General features: G+C 43.9%; 3 protein-coding genes across 9 annotated transcripts in view; 2 read left to right on the forward strand and 1 right to left on the reverse strand.

The window, feature by feature from the left end:
• Positions 1 to 734: 734 nt before the first annotated feature.
• On the reverse strand, positions 735 to 5964 carry CFAP68 (cilia and flagella associated protein 68). Of its 2 annotated transcripts, XM_045895063.3 has the most exons (4): positions 5532 to 5964; positions 3104 to 3334; positions 2538 to 2604; positions 735 to 2065 (listed from the first exon to the last, which is right to left on the reverse strand). In XM_045895063.3, the coding sequence occupies exons 1-4, from the start codon at positions 5571 to 5573 to the stop codon at positions 1890 to 1892; spliced, it is 516 nt and encodes a 171-aa protein (XP_045751019.1). In that variant the 5' UTR covers positions 5574 to 5964; the 3' UTR covers positions 735 to 1889. The 2 variants fall into 2 exon arrangements, with proteins under 2 accessions (XP_045751019.1, XP_045751020.1); XM_045895064.3 differs by lacking the exon at positions 2538 to 2604 and having other exon boundaries at positions 5532 to 5962.
• FDXACB1 (ferredoxin-fold anticodon binding domain containing 1) lies at positions 5953 to 11416 on the forward strand. 2 transcript variants are annotated; one of them, XM_045895062.3, is made up of 5 exons: positions 5953 to 6167; positions 6386 to 6542; positions 7640 to 7843; positions 8269 to 8427; positions 8798 to 11414. In XM_045895062.3, exons 1-5 carry the CDS (start codon positions 5996 to 5998, stop codon positions 9975 to 9977), a joined length of 1872 nt encoding a protein of 623 aa, XP_045751018.1. In that variant the 5' UTR covers positions 5953 to 5995; the 3' UTR covers positions 9978 to 11414. The 2 variants fall into 2 exon arrangements, with proteins under 2 accessions (XP_045751018.1, XP_064433513.1); XM_064577443.1 differs by lacking the exon at positions 8269 to 8427 and having other exon boundaries at positions 8798 to 11416.
• Positions 11417 to 13904: 2488 nt separating this feature from the next.
• The window catches only part of ALG9 (ALG9 alpha-1,2-mannosyltransferase), an 89217-nt gene continuing 85350 nt past the window's right edge, over positions 13905 to 17771 (forward strand). Inside the window, exons 1-3 of one of the 5 annotated variants that reach the window (XM_045895066.3) lie at positions 13905 to 14136; positions 14969 to 15107; positions 16381 to 16515. In XM_045895066.3, coding sequence (XP_045751022.1) covers positions 14006 to 14136; positions 14969 to 15107; positions 16381 to 16515 — 405 coding nt within the window. In that variant the 5' untranslated portion in view covers positions 13905 to 14005. Of the gene's footprint in view, positions 14141 to 14402; positions 14860 to 14968; positions 15108 to 16380; positions 16516 to 17771 lie in introns of those variants that run through there. The other 4 variants (XM_045895065.3, XM_064577444.1, XM_064577445.1 and 1 more) reach the window with 4 other exon arrangements.

The following is a 17771-nucleotide window of genomic DNA, read 5'->3' on the forward strand; positions in this document are numbered from 1 at the left end:
AGATCATGACCTGAGCCCAAATCAAGAGTTGGATGCTTAACCGACTGAGCCACTCAGGTGTCCCAATTACTCAAATTCTAAAGTTGGTCTCACAATGCAACGTGGTTTCTACCAATTGCTTGAAGAAAAACAATGTAAAAGTATTTCATTTATTAGATATTAAAATTTACAAAATTATCATAATTATAATAGTGAGGTAATTAAGGCATTGTGGCTAAGATAGCATATGTAATGACAGGCCAATGGAATGTTTCAGAGAGCCTGGAAAAGGCCTAAGTATCCACAGACAGTTGATTTACAGTAAAAATGGTATTCAAGAGCAGTGGAGAAAGTACGTTCTTTTCAGTAATTAATGCTAGGAAAACTGGATAGTCATATAGAAAAAAAAAATGAAACTCAGTTACTACCTAACATCATATACAACATAAATTCCATATCTGTGTCTGTAACATAAAATAGTGAAAGTTTGGGAGAAAATACATGGGAGACATCTCCCATCTATTATATTGTCATAATAAACAGGAGGGAGAGAAAATAAAAAAGGAAAATATTGATAAGTTTAAACATGTTAAAATTTAGACTGTTGGCTCCGTGTTCACTAACCCCAAACTATTCCCAATTCTGTCTCAATCCCTACCAGTTCCCCACTTTGAAAGACTCATCTTAAAATAAAAGAGCCCTTACCCCAAATCTCTAAAAATACCCTAACATCCCCCCTTTTTTTAAAAAAAAAAAGATTCTATATATCCATTTGAGAGAGAGAGTGAGAGAGTGAGCATGAGCAGGGGGAAGAGCAGAGGGAGAAGTAGACTCCCCGCTGAGCAGGGGGCCTGACGTGGGGCTCGATCCCAGGACCCCGGGATCATGACCTGAGCCGAAGGCAGACGCTTAACCCACTGAGACACCCAGGCGCCCCTAACATCCCCTTTTGAATTCTCACCAAGACTGTATCAAGTTGATGTGCCTCCTTGCTACAGGTTTAATCACTCAGCTTTGTTTGATGAACAGGTTTCCTTGATGGTCTTTGTGGGGGAATAAAAAATCGACAGTCCTTATCTTTTTAAGATATATACTAAAATCTTTATAGACAGAAGGATATCATTTCTGAGATCTGCTCCAAAATTAATTAAAAAAATAGATAAAGTATATAGGGATAGTTAAGATCCATCAAAAATTGTTGAAGGTGGGTAATGGTACATGAGAGTTCATTATACTACTCTAATTCTGTATGTTTTAAATCCACTCTAATAATTGTAAAAACTTATTTTTCTCTTTTTTTAGTCCTTAAGAGGGCATGTTCATTAAGGTCACAATAGAGTTACAATATCTGCCTGTGATTGCCAGGCTCACATGCAGGAAGCACCTAGGCAAACATGCTGGATTTTGGAGTTCTGCCACGGATGGAAGGTGGGGGAGAGCAAAGTAGTTGCTGATTTTAAATAATTCTTTTTTTTTTTTAAAGATTTATTTATTCATTTGAGAGAGCGAGAATGAGAGAGAGTACATGAGAGGGGGGAGGGTCAGAGGGAGAAGCAGGCTCCTCGCTGAGCAGGGAGCCCGATGCAGGACTCGATCCCGGGACTCCAGGATCATGACCCGAGCCGAAGGCAGCTGCTTAACCAACTGAGCCACCCAGGCGCCCCCAAAATAATTCTTTTTAATCCCCTCCTACTACAACCTCATAATTTGGAACTAAGGGCAGATATAATTAACTTAAATTTGACATTTAAATCTTGATTAAAACAAATAAAAAAGGGGGTAGGGAATATTTTCTGTGCTTTCTTTATTCAGACAGTGAACTGTGTTATAGTCAGCTACATTCTTAGTTGTGCTTAGAATGTGCTCCCTCCTACACTTTACTCTGGAAAAATGAAGCTTCTTATTCTGTCTTAGAATCCTGGACCCTGAAATGGGCAGTTAGGACGATTCCACATACATGCAGAGTGATGCCCAGTTTGAGGCTCTGAGTAGCTAGTCATATAAGTTGACTTTTCTGTGCATTTGTATCGAGGAGGATCCAGCTCAGGTTGATGTCTTGGAAACCAGTGAGGCTCTCTCTTAAACCCTGAGGGAAGAGAGAAGAGAAGGAAAGGCAAGTGGAATCAGTCAACAACAACGAGCCTTAGTAACCGGTCTTGTTCTTATTTCTGAGGGAAAATTTTTGAGTCTAGTGAAGCCTGTCAAAATTGAGAAAAGAGAAAAATCAGGGGCGCCTAGGTGGCTCAATTGGTTAAGTGTCTGCCTTCGGCTCAGGTCATGATCCCAGGGTCCTGGGATTAAGTGCTGCATGGGGCTCCCTGCTCCACAGGGAGCCTGCTTCTCCCTCTCCCTCTGCCTTCCACTCCCCCTGCTCGTGCTTGTGCTCTCTCTCTCTCTGTCAAATAAATAAATAAAATCTTTAAAAAAGAGAGAAAAATCATTTACTCATTCATGCACTTATTCACTCATTCAATTTACTTTTACTTGAGCTCCTTCTATGTTCCAGACACTGAGTTAGGTCCTGAGAATATAAAGATTGAAAAGAATAGTCCACCTACTATGAGTTGAAAGTGGCATTTTGTTGTTATAGCTCCTATCATATGTTGTTTCAAAGTAGTGTCCAAACTGGAATGAAAAAGTAATCAGTTGAAAATATAGGAGTCTACACTTAATGTTGAGAAATAAAGGACCAATGAAATGAATTTTAACAGACTGTTATATTTTGGATTAACTAGAGGTCTATATGTTGTTAGTCTACATTCTACTAACTTTCATATCCTTTGTTTACTTGTTTGTTTAGGAGACACTTAAAGGCAAAATGCAGATAAATGACAAGTCTAGGTAGGCAGCCTGAGTCAGAAGACATATATTTATGTAGATGAAGAAAGTCTAAAGAGAAGCAAGAGAAAAGGAGTACTACCCATACTTATACTACTTTACTATTCTACTTGATAGTAAAATAGGACAGCCATTCCACCTAAAGACTGCTGTCCACTCCCAACCACCTCACTAAACAGAGAGGCCTGAGAGATCTCAGCATGGACGTTATCAGATTCCTACTTCTAAAATGGCCACTGGTATTTCTTTTGCTAACGGAAGGAAAGAGAAGAGAAAGTTAGATTACCTGGGAAGGCAAGGGTTTGGGCTGCACGATATTCCTTAGGTCATATCTTTCCTGGTTCCAGTTTCCCATCAGGGTACGGTTTGAATAGGCATTCTCATTAGTGGTACATCTCCATCCATACTGGAAAAACTTGGACATATCATTCCAATCTGTCCACACTTCAGCATGGCCATCTGCATTAATGAGGCTGCCATAGTGTGGATTAGCTAGGAAATAGGCAAGGCGCTGTCTCTGGGAAAAGGCGAGAACAGAAAGGCTAGTTGCATAAACTAGGGAACAGAAAAGGCATTCATCCCTTTCTCACCCCTGGCCAAGTATAACATAAGCACACCTTACTAAGGATCTAGGCTTTCCTCCCAATTTAACTGTGGTTCTGTTTCGTTCTCTCCTGGTCCATGAATCCTTTGACCTAGTCAATCACAAGTAGCAGATGGCTATGTACATTAAATGCCACCCCCCCAAAGATGGGAAAACCTTCAGTATCCCCAATACTATATGGAAAACTAGCTAAATGTTCAGGAAATTTTGAGATGTAAGAGTTTAAGGACTAAGGATATTACTATAGCCAAAGAGAATAGGGAAAAGTGAAAGTTGGATAACTAGATAACACAACAAAGGTTCAATAAATGATAGTTTCCTTCCTTCTGGTCTCAGCTCAAATGCCATTTCTTCCATGATGTCTTCCAAGTTAACTTCTCTCTCCTTTGTCTCACACAGAATGGTATCTTCATATCTTTAGCTTTCTACCATACATTAGAATTCTTCAAGTATATGTTGAATCTCCTATATTGAACTGTGTACATCCCTTTAGGAGAGGCCCTATGTCTTATTATCATACCCTCTCCCTCTGCCTGCTCTCCCAGTCAATGGTGCTTTGCATGTATCAGGTGACCAATGTCTGAATTTCAATTTTTTTGTAAGGAATCAAAAGCCTAGCCATTTTTATTTTGGGCCAAAAGATGACCATGGTCCCTTGGCTTGGGGGCAAGACAATACCTTCACTGAAGAAGAGCATTTTGATGCTGAGTGGCTTGTGTTGTTTGAAGAATTTGTAGGAAAGTGACAAAAAATATTATTCAGCTGTTCCATTTTCTTTAAAGGAAGAGGTATCACCAAACTTGGCCTTCCCGTTCTTCGAGCAAAGAAAGAATGTAGGTCACCCAGATCACCATGGCCAGGAGGCCATGATTTGGGAGTCACCACCCACCGAGCCACCTTTCCACAGGTAAGGACAAAGTCAATACTGTAGCTCTCATACCATGTGCCTTTGTGAAGAGAGATGTGTGCACTGATGTCAACAAATAGCATGATGACTAAAGAGTAATTCCTGCAAAGTCTGACAAGCCTAGTACTCACACTGTAGACCAAGAGGACACTGACCTTGGGGCTGTAGGGACAGACATCACCATCCACTCAGTTGCCCAAGGCCAAAACCTGTGGCTCATCTTTGACTTTGATTTCTCTTTCAACCCCTTATACCCATCCAAACTCTAGGTCTTACTGATTTTTGAATCAGACCACTACCCTCCATCCCCACTGCCAAGTTCCAGTTTAGATCACTACCAGCTTTTGTCACCATTACTGCTGTAGTTGACTCTCTGATCTCCTTGCCATCAGCCTTAGTCTTCTCCAATCCTTTCTCCATAGTAAAGAAGAACGGTGTGAAAATGAAAATCTAATTGTGTCATCTTCCTATTTAAAAGCTGGCCACTGTTAGAATAAGACTCAGGCTGTTAAAATGGCTTACGGTGTTCTACATGACCTGGCCCCTGCTTAACTCTTCCTTCTCCTCTGTTACCCACTCTCCCTCCACCTACATTTCAGCCAAACTCAACTACTCTGTTTCTCCATCATGCTTTTGCAAATACTGTTCCTCCTGCCTCTTCACTTCTCTTTACCTGGGTCAGGTGTACTCCCCCTCAGCTTTTTTCTTTTTTAAAAAAAGATTTTACTTATTTGAGAAAAAGAGAGAGCGAGTGAGCGCACAAGCGCGGGGGTGGTGGTGGGGGGAGAGGGGCAGGCAGAAGGAGAGGGAGAAGCAGACGCCCCGCTGAGCAGGGAGTCTGATGCGGAGCTCATCCCAGGACCCTGGGATCATGACCTGAGCCGAAGGCAGGCTCTTAAGTGACTGAGCCACCCAGAATTCAGGTTCACTTCATTTAGGGAATCTTCCCACTTCATCCCAGAAGTTGGTAAGGTTCTAAATCCTTCTGTGTGCCCTACAGCACCCTGAGGGACTCCTCATAGCGCCGCATCCCACTGTACCAGAATTGCCTCTTTTGCTGCGCAGTCTCCATCAGACTATAAGCTCAGTGAAATCCCAGGCCACATCTTATTCATCCATGTATTTAGCCGCCCTCACAGTGGCCTGGCACATAACAGACACTCAGTATTTCTTGAATGAATAAAAGGTAGGAGATAGAAGCACCTGGAGAAATCCCGCGCAGCCGAGACAATGGACAGCAGCCATTGCGGACGAGAGGAAGGCTACCCGGTGTGACAACAACAAGCAGAACACAGCCAACCTCTCGACCTCGGTCCCGCCCCTGTCCTTTCACTCAGAACTCGCGTCGCCCGGGCTCTGTCCCTGTGCGCTGGTAACTGCTTGTGACCTCATGCAGGCGTGACGAAGTCGGGCTAAAAGGCATTTATTTTGACACTCCTGAGGCTGTGAGGGAGTGAGGGGTCGGGGTGGTCGGTGTCTCGCTTTTGCACTCATTGGCTGTTTTCCCCCTGAAGTCGCGGCACCAGCTTCTCAAGACAACCGGACGCTGTCGGTGCATCATCAATCAGCGACGGACGAAGAGGAGGCCCGCAGAGACCCCCCCCCCGGAGGAAGTGACGTAAGAAACTGGCGCCTCCGAGGACGCGAGCGGGGAGGAGGTTGAGGCCATGGCCCCTCGGCGCCTCCTGTTGGTTGGGGAGGGGAATTTCTCCTTCGCTGCTGCTCTGAGCGAGACCCTGGATGCGAGCGCCCGAGTAACGGCCACCTGCCTCCGGCGCCCGGCCGACTTGGCCCGGGATCCGGTGGCCGGGGAGAATCTGCAGCGCCTGCGCGAGCGAGGTAGCGAGGCCAACCCCTCCGCGAAGCCCCGCCCCGCTGCTGGCTCGGCCCGAAGTGGAAAGGGTGGGGACGTGTGGCCGTAGGGCGCGCGTGGCTTGCTTTTGAGCGTCCGGTTCCCTGAAAGCCGGCAGTGGGCTTGTACCTGGGTTGTCTTGCACTGTCCAGGTTAGGGAGGGATTCAGGTCTGGAGACACCCTCCTGTCTATATTTCGTGCTAGGTACTGAGGTGCGTTTTGGCGTGGACTGCACCCGGCTGGCGGATGCCTTCGAACTGCACCACAGGGAGTTTGATCGAATTTATTTTAATTTTCCGCACTGTGGACGAAAAGCTGGAGTAGCTAAGAACAGGGAACTGCTTGCCAAGTTTTTCCAGAGGTGAGGAAATGAGACCGCTCACAAGTAAAATATTTAAGATGTACATTACATAGTTACTGCACTCACACATTTTAGTTTGAGAAATAAGGCATACGTGTGTAAGTTAAATGTGATAGTTTTAGAGAGACTATAAAGCTCCAGAGGAACCCACAATCTAGTTGGAAAGGCTGACATGTAACCCTAAATGTTAAATAAAAGTACAAATAGTATGTATGCTCTTGGGTGTGTAAAAGGAGGATCACCTATTTTGGATAAGGCAAAATAATGGTAGCCAGTATAATCTAATGGCTAAAAGCATGGATTCAAAATCCCCACCCACCACTTAATAGTTGTATGATTTGGGGTAAGCTTACAAGTAAAAGCAAGTACCCTTACTTGCTTTTTTTTTTAAGATTTTATTTATTTATTCATGAGAGACAGAGAAACAGAGGGAGAAGCAGGCTCCCAAGGAGCGGGAAGCCCGGTGCGGGACTCGATCCCAGGACCCTGGGATCATGACCTGAGCCGAAGGCAGACGCTCAACCATCTGAGCCACCCAGGCGCCCCCCTTACTTGCTTTTGCTTCTTCATCCATAAACTGAGGATATTGAGGGTAACTACCTCAAATTAATGTGAACTTAAAACAGTGCTTTACACGATTATACCAAAACGTGTGGTACTCTTGGAGGACTCTAGGGGTCATAGTTGTCAAGAAGGTTTTCACACAGCCAGGATTTTAAGTTAGTATTTGAAATACAGAATTTTAATAGAAAGGGAGTGAAGAGAACAATTTTCAAAACTGGGAAGAACAGCCCAATCAGTGAATCACGTATAGGAACTTCGCAGACATTGACCTTTCTATGACATTAGATGAACAATGCAGATACAAAGCCAGGTAATACCCTGGTCAAGCACTAGTATCAGTTAATAGTTGAACATTGAATTTACATCCTTACTTCCAGCTACTTCCTTTGCATGTTTGAAGTCTATAGACCTTTGTAAAAAGATACGATTGGATTTTAATTATTTCACAGCCAAACCAAGTATATACAGCTTGCTTTCTATGATAATTTCAACTTGTTTCTGATAAATTGCTGGTGTCCACCCCTCCCTATTAGCTGTAAAGATGTTCTTGCAGAGGAAGGAGAAGTGCATGTGGCATTGTGCAGAGGACAAGGTGGGACTCCTGCTGATAAGCCCATGAGAGAATGGCACAACAGTTGGCAAGTGGTTGCCATGGCAGCTCTGGGCGGATTCATCTTAAGTGACGTGCGTCCCTTCAGCTGTGAGGCTGTCCCAGGGTACAAGTGCACTGGATATAGGTGAGTAATAACAGACATCTAAGCCTTTCTCATCTCTCATACTAATAATGAAAAAAATCTCTTAGGCAAACTTTCCCCTACCAATTTCCTGCTTTGGTCTCTAGAAATGCTTGCTTTTAAAAATAATGACAATAGGGGCGCCTGGGTGGCTCAGTCGTTAAGCGTCTGCCTTCAGCTCAGGTCATGATCCCAGGGTCCTGGGATCGAGCCCCGCATTGGGCTCCCTGCTCAGCGGGAAGCCTGCTTCTCCCTCTCCCCCTCCCCCTGCTTCTCCCTCTCCCCCTCCCCCTGCTTGTGTTCCCTCTCTCGCCGTGTCTCTCTCTGTCAAATAAATAAATAAAATCTTAAAAAAAGATAAAAATAATGGCAATAAATAAATTAATTAAAAAAATGACAGACTCCATACTTGGTGACTATTTTGCCAGGAGTCAAGATAAGTCCTTTCATGTAGAAGGTGCTTTGAACCATATCTTCACCCGGAGCTTACCCTTTGAAGGTTCACAACCCAGAATCTTCAGGATCAAACTGGGTGACCGGTGGTTTTCCTTTGCAGAACCAGATGCACTTGTGGGAAAGTTGAACAGGTAACCTGCTGTTTTACCAGAAATTACTTCTTTCTCTAGCTCTATCCTGATTGGCTTGATGGCAACTGTGTATTGAATGGATGCTATATAAATTGTTAATGATGTTGGTGCTATGAATACTTGTCAGTCTGGCCTTACACAAGCCTTTTTAGAATTAAAATTTGTCATATTTTCTGGTATATCATACGGATGGTGGCTGTCAGAGTTCTGAAACACATGATATCTGTTTCTGGTAGATAATTTTTTTTATTTGCTTTTAGGATCATCTTAAGGATAATTCTTTTCTATACAGCTATTTGTGCTTTTAATTCTAGATCCATTATAATTATTATTTGAAGTTAAAAAGTTATTTTTATGTGTGTTTAAACAGAGGTTTCCTAGAAACACCTTCATGTCATCCTATCAGAACCATTAATGAGAAACTCATTGCTGAATTGGGCAAAGCTTTCCCTCTGAAGAGGCTGAAGTGTTCCTTCCCTTTTCTGCCAGAGGGAAGCACCAGTGATCTCACTTCCTGGAACTGTGACAGTCTGTCAGCTGCCTTTTGGATTAGCCTCCGTGAAGATAACTCAAATTCTGAGTCCCTGACTGGCGGGATAACACAAGACATGGAGGACTTTCTAGTGTTTTTTTCAGAATTTAGCCTTCTCAAGGATCCTGGAAGAGACAGCAAGGAAGAAGCTCGTGAAGAAATCTATGTCCAAACCAAGGTCTGTCTTAGACCTTCTCTCCTAGTTCATGTTCAGGCTGTCATCCAAGGACCAGACTTCCTCCCAGGTTCCCTGCATGTCCTCAGTGGACCTGTCTTTCGGAAGTGCCACATCTTGCCTTTCACCATGCCGGCATTTCATGAGACTTTATTTATCCTTGGGTTTAATAAAAATCTGAAGGATGGTTATCTTCAGTCACTACTGGATCACCTGAAGGGCGCTCTCGATAGCCTTCTGATTCAGACATTGCTGGAGGGCTCTAAGCTGAGCAGTTCAGTGGAATTTGTCTTTCAACCAAATGGGAAAGATTATATTATTAATGTGAAGTCTCATAATTTTGGCTCAGATTGTGCCAAGGATCTGATTATTGGGTCTGTCACTACGTCTGTTACAAGCATACACAAGGACCAGTGTTTTATGTTTGTGTCTTTGAACTTGGACCTACTAGCCATGCTTGTCTGGGGTATCTCTGACTGGAGGATGTTGTGGACCTTTGATCACCGTTTCCTGAAGAATTTTGTTCCTGGGAAAATAGAACCCTTTAAAAGCTATTCCCTGTATCCCCCGTGTTATGTGCATGATATTAGTTTTTGGTTAGATGAGAAGAAAGAATTTGATGAACTTGAGTTTCACACGGTGGCCCGAGCAGTGTCCCAGGAGACTGTCATATCCATACAATTCCTTAGTCGTTTCCAGCATCCAAAGACTCAACAGGTCAGCCTCTGCTACAGATTGACTTACCAGACATGTGACAAGGCCCTCACCCCGCAGCAAGTGGCATCAATGCAGTCCCAGTTTAGGAAGGAGATTCAGCAAAGACTACATGTAATACCTCGGTAGTTTAGTAAATTTACCTCTCAAGTGTGATCCTTGTGGGTATGGGTGCGGGTGCAGATGAAAAAGACCAATTTGGGGGGCCTGGATGGCTCAGTCGGTTAAGCATCTGCCTTCGGCTCAGGTCATGATCTCAGGGTCCTGGGATGGAGACCCACGTTGGGCTCCCTGCTCAGAGGGGAGTCTGCTTCTCTCTCTCCCTCTGCCCATCCCCCCCGCTTGTGTGTGTGCTCTCTCTTTCTCTCTCAAATAAAATCTTAAAAAAAAAAAAAAGAGAACAAGACCAATTTGTAACTGGTAGTCCTTTCTGGATTGTGTTTTTTGTAAAATCTTTTACCTTGTGACTCTAGCCAATGTTGGTTGACTCTAAAGAAACTTGGGGCTCTGTCACTTAAACTCATAGACTGTAATGTGATTGGTGACCTTTGGAGTTGTACCGTATTTTGATCCTGAGTCATGAGTAGGAAAACTAACAAAACAGTATCTTGTACTTTAGATGCTTTATTTGTGAAGATGCAATAGAACTTCAGCGTCATATTTATATTTTTTCCACACTGCCAATTCCTCTTCCTTTATCCCAATATGTATTATCTTAATCAATTTATGAGAGTGGTTTTTGGAGTCAGACCAACATTTATTAGCTTGGGTAAGTTAAAAGTGCTCCATAATTAGTATGGGTATCATCATCATAACATTTATTCCATGGTTGACTACTGTTGAAGTCATGGAACTAATTAATGTCAGATTTAGAGTTCACACTTGGGTTTTTCTGACTCAGAAGCCCATGTTCCTTCTCCCATTGTTACTTCTCCTTCCCTAGTCTTCTTCACTAGTAACCTCTCTGCTGTGATTAACTCTAAACTTTGCCCTCCTAGATTTTGGAGGCTTCTGTTGTAAGCACCTCTCAGAGACACTGGGAGACTAGCTCAGCCCAGGACTCTACAGAATGGAGTCCTCTAATGTTAATTAATGTATGTTCCCATTAATTAATAGTTAGGCTCCGCAGATTGGAATTATATTGTAATCTCTGGGAAGGAAGTAACTGCCTTATTTGTTCGTATATTTGGAGAAAAGCATGTAGAAAGGCAAGAATGGAAGCCAAGATACAAACTAGGAGGTAATTACGGTAATGCCAATGAGAGATAATGGTGACCTGGACCAGGGTGGTAAGATGTTGTTGGGCTGGGTAATATTTAAAAGGATTTGCTGATGAACTATCTGTGTATGGGTGAAGGGCGCAGGGCTAAAGAAACAGGAATCAAGCAGGACTGACTGCGTGGTTTTTGACCTGGAAGAACAGAAGTATCATTAACCGGGATGGGAAAACTAGCATAACATTCTGGGGAGTGGGGTAAAGAATCAAGGGATTCTTTTTTTTTTAAAGATTTTATTTATTTATTTGACAGAGAGATAGCGAGAGAGGGAACACAAGCAGGGGGAGTGGGAGAGGGAGAAGCAGGCTTCCCGCGGAGCAGGGAGCCCGATGCGGGGCTCGATCCCAGGACTCTGGGATCGTGACCTGAGCCGAAGGCAGACGCTTAACGACTGAGCCACCCAGGCGCCCCAGAATCAAGGGATTTCTTATGGACACATTTATTGCTTGTCTTTCTACACAGATTATAAACTAATTGAAGGCAGGTAATGTGATTATAGCTTTCTTTGTTTTTATTAGAGAGTACACACACATTTCTTATGAACACATTTATTGCTTGTCTTTCTACACAGACTATAAGCTAATTGAGGGCAGGTAATGTGATTTATAGCTTTCTTTGTTTTTATTAGAGAGTACACACACACCACACACACACCGGGTGGGGGTGGGGTTGTTGCAGAGGCAGAGGGAGAGAGAGAATCTCAAGCAGGCTCCATGCCCAATGCTGAGCCCAATGTGGGGCTTGATCTCATGACCCTGAGATCATAACCCGAGCCAAAACCAAGAGTCAGACGCCTAACCCACTGAGCCACCCAGGCATCCCTGATATATAGCTTTCTTCTACCCTAATAGTGCCTAGTACAGGGACAAGGTAGCATTTGAGCTGGATCTTAAAATAAGGGCAGTGATGTGATGGGAGGATTGTCAGGCAAGGAGGACATCCATTCTGGGCGGAGGTATAGATAAGGGAGCAGTGGAGGCACTTTCCAGGCTAGTTAGTTGGAATGTAAATGTGTAGAGGAAAGTAGTGGGAGATAAGATTAGAAAAGTAGGTTAGAGCTGGATTTAGCTGATTAAAGACAATGCTGGAATATGGGATTTGTACTTCATTTGGCAGGCAATGGGAGAACTGGTGATTTTTGATTAAGGAGGCAATACAGAGTAGTGCTTTTGAAAATTAATTAGACAGTGTTGCATAGGATGAATTTGAGATGAAGGACCTCTGTAAGGATGCTATTGTAGTACTCCTAGGTAGAGGCAGGGAGGGGCCTGCATTAGAGTGAAATGAGAAGGGGAATGAAAAAGGGATGTCTATAGGAGATAGGGCTAGGCTGGGATGTCTGAACTTGGTACCTAATGATTGCCTATAGGAATTGAGCAATATGATCAATCTCCATTTTCAATATTTGTGAATTTTTAGTATGAAATAATAATCTGGGACCCTGTCAAGTCCAGCACTCCCTCTATATAACATTCTAAGTATATAGCAGTATATATTAAGTTGATGGTCATTTAAGTTTGAACACCTAAAAGAACTTCATTTTCACCCCCCCTCCACGTTTTATGTATATGTTGTCCTATTTTACATCTTTTTATTTTGTGAGTCCCTTTAATTTTTTTAGGTATAATTGATTTTACTACTTTTGTCTTTTAACCTTCATCCTAGCTTTATAAGTGATTATTACCTTTATGTTTGCTTTTACTCATGAAATTTTTTCTTTCTGTAATTGTCTTCTACTTATTGCGCCCCCCCCCCCCCCTTACAGAAGTCCCTTTAACATTTCTTGCAAGGCCCATTTCAGCACTCCCTGTACAAACGTTTCAGCTACTGCTACAGAGCTCCACAGGATGGGAGAGAACGCTGTGATTGGGGGAGTGGGCAGGGTATCAGGAACAGATGAATAACCCCTGAGAGTCAGAGGTATGACATCAGGATCTTCTTCCTAATCTTCTGGGAAAAGCATGGGCTTTGTAATAAGACAGACCTGAGTTGGAATAGGGCTCCACCATTTCCTAGCTATGCAACCTTGGGCCTCAGTTTACTTATTGATAAGAACAAGGTGGTTGTATTACATTTAAAAAGGATAAAGTATGTAAATTGCTTACCAAATTGCTGTAGTAGAATGGCAGTGCCTGGGGTCTGGTTGATTTGTTGCACAGAGTTTCTTGAGGCTTTCATTTTCCTTATTCTATATTCTGCCATTACAGCTTTGTCTCTCTGAAGCAGTTAATTAGCTACAGGCGGTCTCTATCACGCTCCCCCAAAGACAGAGAGGGCCAGGTGCCAGTGACCTTTTAATGACCTCCCTTTCATCTGCAGCTGTGCTGTCATCTTTAACTGGATAAATACCTCTGCCCACTCCGTAGAGTTGTTTAGCCACTTTCCATTTGTGCTGAAGAGGGAGGGAGAGTGGGACGGAGGGCGGAATGCCCAGAGTTACAAATATGTGGAAGGGATAGCTGTGGTGGCGAAAGTCAAGTCTCAGGTCTCATTTCTTTTCTGCTTCGGGATTTGCCCCAACTGGCCCAATAACTTTATAATTTAGTCTTTTTTTTTTTTTTTAAAGATTTTATTTATTTATTTGAGAGAGAACGAGACAGAGAGAGAGAGCACGAGATGGGGGAGGGTCAGAGGGAGAAGCAGACTCCCCGCCGAGCAGGGAGCCCGATGCGGGACTCGATCCCGGGACTCCAGGATCACGACCTGAGCCGAAGGCAGTCGCTTAACCGACTGAGCCACCCAGGCGCCCCTATAATTTAGTCTTGTCTGCGCATGTCCAGGTCTTTTGTCCCTCGGCGGACACCGTTGCCAGCCAAAGCTATGTCTCCGCGCTTGCCGCCTTCGTAGGGTGCCGAATTGTACCTTTTTCCCACGCGTGCCATGGCGAGCCGAGGGGCTCGTCAGCGCCTGAAGGGGAGCGGGGGCAGCGGCGGGGACACAGTCTCGGCCGCGGACAAGCTGCGGGAGCTGCTGTGCAGCCGTGAGGCGAGCGGCGCGGAGCCCCGGACCGAGTAGGTGTGCGGGCGCGGCGGGGGCGTGGCGGCCGGGCGGCGCGGCGCGGGGCAGCGCCGGAGGGTCTCTGGGGGCGGCGCGGGTCCAGCCAGGCCGCCTTTCCCCCCGGGTTCTTCTGCTCTCCCTGCACGGGTCACGTCCGGTCTTCGCCCCACCCTGGGCCCCCATCCCGGGTCCCGTGTTTCTCGGGAAGAAAGCCTGGAGGGAGGCTCCGAGGCTGCTGGCCCAGGCCCCGAGCGGGCTGGCGTCAGGGTGTTTGAGTTGGCCGAGCCTCGGTGGCAAGGGCAAAGAGCAGACCTCTTTCGGCTGTCTCTCTGCTTCCTTCCGTGCCCGCAAAGTCCCAACCCCTTACTCTTCAGTGTGGGCCCCACAACCTGCGGCGCCTGCAGCCGTCTGTCTCCCCAAGCCCGGGGCACTGCGGGTTAGGACCGCACTGAAGGAGCGGTCAGCATATGGAACTGGAGGAGGTTACGTGCTTTGCACAAATTAGGCCTCTGTGCATTTGAACAAGTGGGGAAATGAATAAAGATGCATAATGATGACCTTGTTAAGAGAAGAAAGAAAAGGAGAACGAGAGCTTTGTGGCCTTCAAGGAGCGACATCGAGGCAACGCATTAAAGTGTATGAATGAGCTTACGCATTAAAAGCAGGAAGTGGAAAGAGTAAGATCAGTTCAGGTCTTCGTCCCTTCTGTATTCTACTTAGAACAACCAACTTCTTAGGTGAATTAAGTGTGCTTCGCTGTCCTTGCCATTCTTGTCGTTTCTGTCTAGTTTCAGCCCTTCTAGTTAGTAGGTCTTCCTGACACATCCTCCCTTTGCTTCTGAGCAGGTTATCTGGGAACAAAGCAGGACAAGTCTGGGCACCTGAAGGATCTACTGCTTTCAAGTGTCTGCTCTCAGCAAGGTTATGTGCTGCTCTCCTGAGCAACATCTCTGACTGTGATGAAACATTCAACTACTGGGAACCAGTAGGTGATTTCTTTAGTTTTCTTTTTTTGTTGTTATTCTTGATTTCATTGCTTGGGACCTTGTTGCCAATCAATATACAAATAATATACAAGTGTGACTGGTAGTAAAGCAACTTTTTTTTTTTTTTAAAGATTGTATTTATTTATTTGACAGAGATAGCGAGAGCAGGAACACAAGCAGGGGGAGTGGGAGAGGGAGAAGCAGGTCTCCCACTGAGAAGGAAGCCCGACGCGGGACTGGATCCCAGGACCCTGGGATCATGACTTGAGCCGAAGGCAGACGCCTAACGACTGAGCCACCCAGGCGCCCAGCAACTTCATTTTCACTTTTGTATTTTAAGCTGATGATTTACCTGTTGTTGAAGGCCATAGGAAAATGGGGCTTTTTACAAAAAGATGTAATTCGTAACTTTCTTCAAAATTTATTTTAAATCAAAATAATACTTTGAAAAAATTTTTATTTTATTTAAAAGATTTTATTTATTCATGAGAGACCGAGAGGCAGAGGCAGAGGGAGAAGCAGACTCCCTGCTGAGCAGGGAGCCGGAGGTGGCACTGGATCCCAGGACCCTGGGATCATGACCTGAGCTGAAGGCAGATGCTTAACCGGCTGAGCCACCCAGGCGCCCCTTGAGATAATTTTTAAAGTTAACTACTACAGAACTTAAAGGGAAAACAGTAGCTCTCTGTTCCACTTCTCATAGCGAAATCCTAGTCCCTAGAGGTGACAACTTTCAACTTTTTTGGTTATTTTTTATGAAATGTGCTAAAAATAGAAAAATGTTATTCAATAGTATGCTTATACTGCTATTTCATGATTTATACATATGTAAGTCTTCTGACTTCTTAGAAAATTCAGAGGTGAAATTTTCTGATCCCATTTTGCATTAAAAAATGCTTCGTGTAGGGGGAGAGAAGCAGACTCCCTGTTGAGCAGGAAGCTGATGCGGGACTTGGTCCCAGGACTGGCAGATTATGACCTGAGCCAAAGATAGCCGTTTAACTGGCTGAGCCACCCAGACACCCTTTGGCTAATGAGTATTTTAACAAAATAAGTAGAGTGTAAAATTCAAGCTTTCGACATTGACCAAACAATAATCTTGTAGAAATTATAATGTCCTAATACTTTTCAGTATTGGGTCATTTTGATTCTTACCAGTTTCAAATCTTGTTGAGAACTTCAGCATTTCTGTGTACCTTTGTGTTATTAATATTTTGCTTGGAAACTTGGATTTTTGGCCAATTTAACCCTAAATCTGTTTTGTACTTTCAGACACACTACCTCATCTATGGGAAGGGGTTTCAGACTTGGGAATATTCCCCAGTTTATGCGATTCGTTCCTATGCTTACCTGTTGCTTCATGCCTGGCCAGCTGCATTTCACGCAAGAATTCTACAAACTAATAAGGTAAGGGCAGGCCAGCCTGGGAGTAATTACACCTGATCAAGAGATGAGTCTCTGGAACAGTTTTCAGAAAAGGACAAAATAGACTGGTAGGTAGGAGAGGGCGTTTTTTTTTTTTTTTGAAGAGTAATCATTTATTCATTCAGCAAACATTAATGGAACAACTTTGTAAAAATTTTTTATTTTAATTCCGGGATAGTTAACATACAGTGTTATATTAGTTTCAGGTGTATAATATAGTGATTCAACAATGCTGTGTATTACTAGGAGCTCATCAAGATAAGTGTATTTTTAATTCCCATCACCTATTTCATCCCTCATTGCACCCCCTTCCCTTTGGTAACCATCAGTTTGTTTTCTGTAGTTGAGTCTTTTTTTTTTTTGGTTTGTCTTTTTTCTTCATTTCTTTTGTTTCTTAAATTCCATATATGAGTGAAATCCTATGGTATTTACATGTTTGCAAATGGCAAGATTTCATTCTTTTTTATAGCCAAATAATCCATTGTATGTATATACCACCTCTTTATTCATCTATCAGTGGACCCTTGGGCTGCTTCCATAATTTGGCTATTGTAAATAATGCTGCAGTAAACACATATATATGCATATATTCTTTCAGTTTAGTGTTTTCATTTTCTTTGGGTAAATACCCAGTAGTGCAATTACTGGATCCTATGGTAGTTCTATTTTTTAATTTTTTGAGGTACCTCCATATTGTTTTCCTCAGTGGCTGCACAGCTTGCATTCCCACCAACAAGTACACATGAGTTCCTTTTACTCCACATTCTAACACTTATTTCTTGTGATTTTGACCATTCTGACAGATATGAGGTGATATCTCATTGTGGTTTTGATTTGTGATGAGTGATGTTGAGCATCTTTTCATGTATCTGTTGGCCATATGTATGTCTTCTTTGGAGATATGTCTATTCATGTCTTCTGTCCGTTTGTTTTTTTTAAAGATTTTATTTATTTATTTGACAGAGTGAGAGAGGGAACACAAGCAGGGGGAGTGAGAGAGGGAGAAGCAGGCTTCCTGCTGAGCAGGGAGCCCGATGCGGGGCTCGATCCCAGGACCTCGGGATCATGATCCGAGCCGAAGGCAGACACCTAACGACTGAGCCACCTAGGTGCCCCTTCTGTCCATTTGTTTTTAAAGATTTAGAGAGCGTGCACAGGGCGAGGGGCAGAGGGAGAGGGGGAGAGAGAATCCTGTAGCAGACTCCCTGCTGAGCTGGGAGCCCAACATAGGGCTTGAT

This window comes from Mirounga angustirostris, unplaced genomic scaffold (genome assembly GCF_029215605.1).
Source record: "Mirounga angustirostris isolate CCGP_5_RB_7025 unplaced genomic scaffold, mMirAng1.0.hap1 SCAF_13, whole genome shotgun sequence".
Lineage (NCBI taxonomy): Eukaryota > Metazoa > Chordata > Mammalia > Carnivora > Phocidae > Mirounga > Mirounga angustirostris.

What these genes read in the sequence shown, in the direction of transcription:
- CFAP68 (XM_045895063.3), bottom strand. Translation starts at nt 5,573, where the DNA reads ATGGCTGCTGTCCATTGTCTCGGCTGCGCGGGATTTCTCCAG. An exon ending in GCTGCGCGGGATTTCTCCAG is followed by an intron (nt 3,335 to 5,531) that starts GTGCTTCTATCT and finishes GCCTTTTCCCAG; the next exon opens with AGACAGCGCCTTGCCTATTT. An exon ending in AATGCCACTTTCAACTCATA is followed by an intron (nt 2,066 to 2,537) that starts GTAGGTGGACTA and finishes CTCTTCCCTCAG; the next exon opens with GGTTTAAGAGAGAGCCTCAC.
- FDXACB1 (XM_045895062.3), top strand. Translation starts at nt 5,996, where the DNA reads ATGGCCCCTCGGCGCCTCCTGTTGGTTGGGGAGGGGAATTTCTCCTTC. An exon ending in GCAGCGCCTGCGCGAGCGAG is followed by an intron (nt 6,168 to 6,385) that starts GTAGCGAGGCCA and finishes ATTTCGTGCTAG; the next exon opens with GTACTGAGGTGCGTTTTGGC. An exon ending in TACAAGTGCACTGGATATAG is followed by an intron (nt 7,844 to 8,268) that starts GTGAGTAATAAC and finishes CTATTTTGCCAG; the next exon opens with GAGTCAAGATAAGTCCTTTC.